Source organism: Saccostrea cucullata, unplaced genomic scaffold (genome assembly GCF_032062105.1).
Source record: "Saccostrea cucullata isolate Sc308-1 unplaced genomic scaffold, CSIRO_AGI_Scuc_v1 ctg16606, whole genome shotgun sequence".
NCBI lineage: Eukaryota > Metazoa > Mollusca > Bivalvia > Ostreida > Ostreidae > Saccostrea > Saccostrea cuccullata.
The window spans coordinates 5,785-10,420 of record NW_026940965.1 but is presented as its reverse complement, the minus strand read 5'-3'; the positions used below and the strand labels follow the sequence as shown (position 1 = coordinate 10,420).

The following is a 4,636-nucleotide window of genomic DNA, read 5'->3' as shown; positions in this document are numbered from 1 at the left end:
AGTATACATGTAACGACTGCCAAAGTAGTTCCGGCTGCTTAGTGCACGCGAACTCTAGATTTTATTGATGCAGGTTTCAAAAGAATTTTTTATCCAATCAGAATCAAGTATTTTATAGAAATTAAATGATATATATTTCCACGGACAACGTAAGTTTCAGTCAGATTAGTTTTGACAACGGGTAGACGACAGACAATGGGTGATCAGAAAAGCTCACTTGAATTTTCAGCTCAGGTGTTAACTAAAGACAACACACCCCCAAGATCAAAGGAACTCATGATCTGTGTATTACCTCAAGATCTTCTTCAAGAGATGGTGCTTGGCGACAATAGTCATGCTCTTCAGATGGCATATCTGTTGGTGTGTAAATGGCACATGATGCATTTGATGAATGTTGGTCTGTGTCTAACGAGATCGACGATGATGTTTTCTTCTTCTTAATAACTGATGTTTCTTCTCTGAAAAGATCAATATGTATTAAAATACATGTATAATACATAGCTATGTGTTATTTTGATACAGTAGAACTTTGAGAAGTAAGCTTATCTTATTGGAACTAAAAATTTGCCCATTCAAAACATTAATGATTCATAAACCACATTTGATCACAAAATTGCAATTTGTGCAATACTTTTTACATGTCTGGTCGTATAAAAGCTTCACCACATAGAAAATGATAAAAGAAAAATTAAGTTTGAGGGCAGACACAACATTGCATGTAGAAATTATTTTCATGACATACTTTACACTAACGTTTACACATCCAGGTAAGTTTTTTTAAACTTTCATAATTCATTGGTACCAAAACAAATTTATCTGGGGAAAAAGTGTGTATTTATAAAATCAATTTACTTTTTTTCATGCAAGACAAGACTGACCATATTACTGTGATGCTCTCCCTCTGGGGTGATTTGAACCAACATATAAGAGGATATTTTTAAGCAATGAGTCCATGAATCATTATTTTTTGAAAGAAATAGTCTCATAATTACAACAGTGTTTGCAAACAAACTGAATATTAAACCTATGAAGTGTTTCATTGCAAATGTGATTTATATTTCAAATTTCCGGTATTATTGTTTGGGTAGATAATGGAAGAGCCAATGCACATCTTCTGTTTAAATTGAACTTGATATTTGGTTCTCGCTTATGACGTTGCACTTCCAAGGCGTTCAACATGTGTGATGTCAAATTAAAATGTAACCTTTAACACTTTGACCCCGTGTCTGTGTTATGATGCTTTGAATGCCTAAAATTTCCCCACACTTACATGCAAAATACATGTGTATTGCTAGTTTTATATATATATTTAAATTTACAGTTTAGTTTTTTCTATGCATTCCAAATAAGTAAAACTTGAAACTATACTATATATCGATAAGGTTTCAATTATAAGTCTCATCTTTCCTGGCTCCCATTTTTTTTCATCAGATTTTTAGAGGATCCCACATAAGATTTTCATTGACTATTTCTTAATTATCTCCCTTTGAAAGGTGATTTTGAACAATCTTGATTTCCCCTCACCAAAGGATTGTACATGCATGTGCCAAGTTTTGTTGAACTAGCTCAATGAAAGAAAATGTGAAATATTACTTATAATGATACTAAAAACACCACGCAGTGACGAATAATACACAAATTTGATCAGAAAATCTGACACTTGAGCTTTCGTCTGTTTAGGTGAGCTATTACAATGGCTCATTAATCAGCCAATAACCTACACATGTAATTAGGCTTTAATTAAAAAAAATCTAGACTCTCATTCTCATCCAATATTTTTTAAAAATCAAGGCAGGTCGGTGGATTTCATAACATATTTTTTTTTATTTTTTCCATTATACATGCATTATTTTTGACTTGATCAGATGGTGTAGATATCTTTTATATCCAAATGAAAGTCATAGTTAAAGGTAAATTTAAAATGTATATAATTAATATCTCTTACTACACATTGTCTGGCATCAGGCATCTTTCACAACTGATGCTCCTTGTATAATACTTCAGTTTATATTACAGCAATAGTCATTGATCTTGTCAGCTGAGCTGTAGAAATCATACTGATATATGTGGGATAGAGAACGAAAGTTGAAAAGTACCGGTAATTGATTACCGATCCCTGTCTGAATTGAGACAAAGAAAAAAGAATTATTTTGAAAAAAAAAAATGGAGATGAGGATGAAAATCTAGGATTTTTTTTACTATGGCCTTGTACAGGTATTGTGTGCATTATTCAAGCTGTATTTATTACTTAACAAATGTTAATATAAGTACCGAATTGTCCATTTTTCATGTCCATTATGCTGTAACATGACCAGTTGTACAAACACATGATGTGCTTATGCATGTAACTCAATTTGTGAGCACAGCTGTTTATGTTGTGACATGATGGACATCAAAATTTACAACTCAGTGCTTAAATAATACAATGCAGTATTTTGTTTATCACTAGCAAAATTAATACTGCAAATTGTATCGATCATCACTTATTAAATCTTACTGAGGAGGTCCTTCTCTCTTCTTGGGTGGTTTACGGCTTGGTGCAATCTTGGTCCATGGAAATATACTTGGCACTGTGCCTTTCTTCAATTTTCTTAGTCCTAAAAGATGTATAGATGTTTAACCATCATTTAATTTTTAATCATGTATTTCCAAATTAAAATATTACATGTTTGTTTACGTTTTACTTTTCCCCAAATTACAATTTTATTTTTTAACTTTAATTAGAAATGCCATCTTGATTTTTTAGAAAGTTTATATACATGTGTATTTTGAATTGAAGAATATAAATTTATCATAGATCAATTAAATGAAGTAACAACAAAAGAACTTAAACTTTGAAGCTGCTTGTACCTGTCAATGTTTTAACAATATCATCTTCCTTAAAATGCTTTGAGCACACATATGTGGACTTGGATATCTGAAAAATATTAATAAAGTTGTAGATCATCCGATTGGCATTGCTATTATTTCAGTTACAATTAAAAAATTATATGTTTTAAAAAGTATACTTAAAAAAAAACTTTATAATAAAGTATATATATATCTACTTATATTATGCTTCTGTTGAAACGTCTCCTTTATATAAAGCTTAGAATGTAATTAAATAATGGGTGCACAAGGCTTTCTTTGCCAAATTTTCAAAATGTATCTTTGGTTTATACCAGCTGCTTACCTTGGCTTTATTATATCAATTGCCTCCTTCACCATAATTCAACGTACGTGGCTCTACTCTTTTACATGGCAAATTCATTGGCATTTTTGTTGATACAGATAGATATTCAAATGACATGGAAAGACAATTGCCTTTACATCAAATTTAACCAAAATATAGCATTTTGCCCTGCAAAAGAGTAGTGCCGCACTTATTGTGAGGGAACTATATGCAAATGGTAGTTGCAGAATAAAAAAATATTCCAAGTTGGTGCATATAAAATTAGGATGCTGTAGACAAAAGAATTTTTAAAACTTTTAGATATAACTAAAAGGAACTGGACATCTTGATTACAAGTGTAAATGTACATGTATTTTCAATAGTTACTGATTTTGAGAACAGGCTTAGTGTATGTTTGGCATTTTGTTTTGTTGATGCCCATATGGCCTATAAATTGTAGGCCTAATTTCAAATAGCCTAAATATTAAACATGTCTCACGACCGATACAGTGTATACATAATGATACATTTGTATGATTTAATACTATACAGGCTCAAGATGTTATGAAGAGATTTGTTTTTGTCTTCGGATCGAAATAATTAAGTGGCATGTTGGTTGGAATGGGGCTTGGGTTTTCACGCTTGTAGCGATATTTATCATACAAAATACATTTTATATGACTTGAAAATGTATTCAAGGGTGTTACATCGAAATGTAATAATTTAATTTCAAACCATGTAGAGATGTAATGAAAGTGCCAGATGATACGAAACTTCGCTTGTGTGCAGTTTATAATATAGCAAGATGGACGTAAACATCACTGGTGATGTGGAATCTATCGCCTCACTGTGATTAAATAAAAGGGTCCAGTATGTCAAAACTCAATGAAATTAAAGGAAAATATAATCAAAATTTAAAATCTGTGACTTTTTTCAGTTGTTTCAGTGAGGGATTTTTATATATTCACAAAACCGACAAACTCAGAGTCAGGCACGTGAAAAACTTACATGGAAGTCAGGGCCTTCGTCTCGCCGTATTTTAATAATCCACTCTTTCCGTGCAGATGGATCCTTTGGAAAAGAGTGGAAGGATGTTGCTGTACCCCGACGACTGTCCTCGCTACAAAGCGGCACGCAACAATAAGCCGCGGAGCCTGTTTTCGCATGGCCGTCCATTTTCAGCGTCTGCTCGCACATGTGCTTTTTGTCAGGTCAGCCTCGTTATCGCTACGAACTTTAGCGCGTGCGTGAATAGAGTCTATTGAATTTAAGTCAGTCTTAACTGATAAGGGGGACGGTCTAACCTTGCTGTAGATGGAGATTGATCCTAATTTATTTCAGGGGTCTTAATATTTCAGTTTTATTAGATGTATACACATACAACAGTATTGAAGACTAATACAGAACGGAAAGTAGCTCCGCCCAATGTAGTCCCGTGCAGAAGAGCAAACTTCAAAGAAAAATTCCTCTACCGTCTTATTTAAT

At 32.7% G+C, this 4,636-nt stretch overlaps 1 protein-coding gene across 1 annotated transcript; it reads right to left on the bottom strand.

Annotated features, from left to right (window-relative positions):
- Positions 1–292: 292 nt before the first annotated feature.
- LOC134256708 (52 kDa repressor of the inhibitor of the protein kinase-like) lies at positions 293–4,414 on the bottom strand (the record flags this gene model as incomplete). The annotated part of the gene is made up of 4 exons (XM_062739387.1): positions 4,160–4,414; positions 2,851–2,917; positions 2,498–2,597; positions 293–458 (listed from the first exon to the last, which is right to left on the bottom strand). Coding segments are annotated over exons 1-4 (522 nt in total), but the record flags the coding sequence as incomplete, so codon positions are not given.
- Positions 4,415–4,636: the final 222 nt, after the last annotated feature.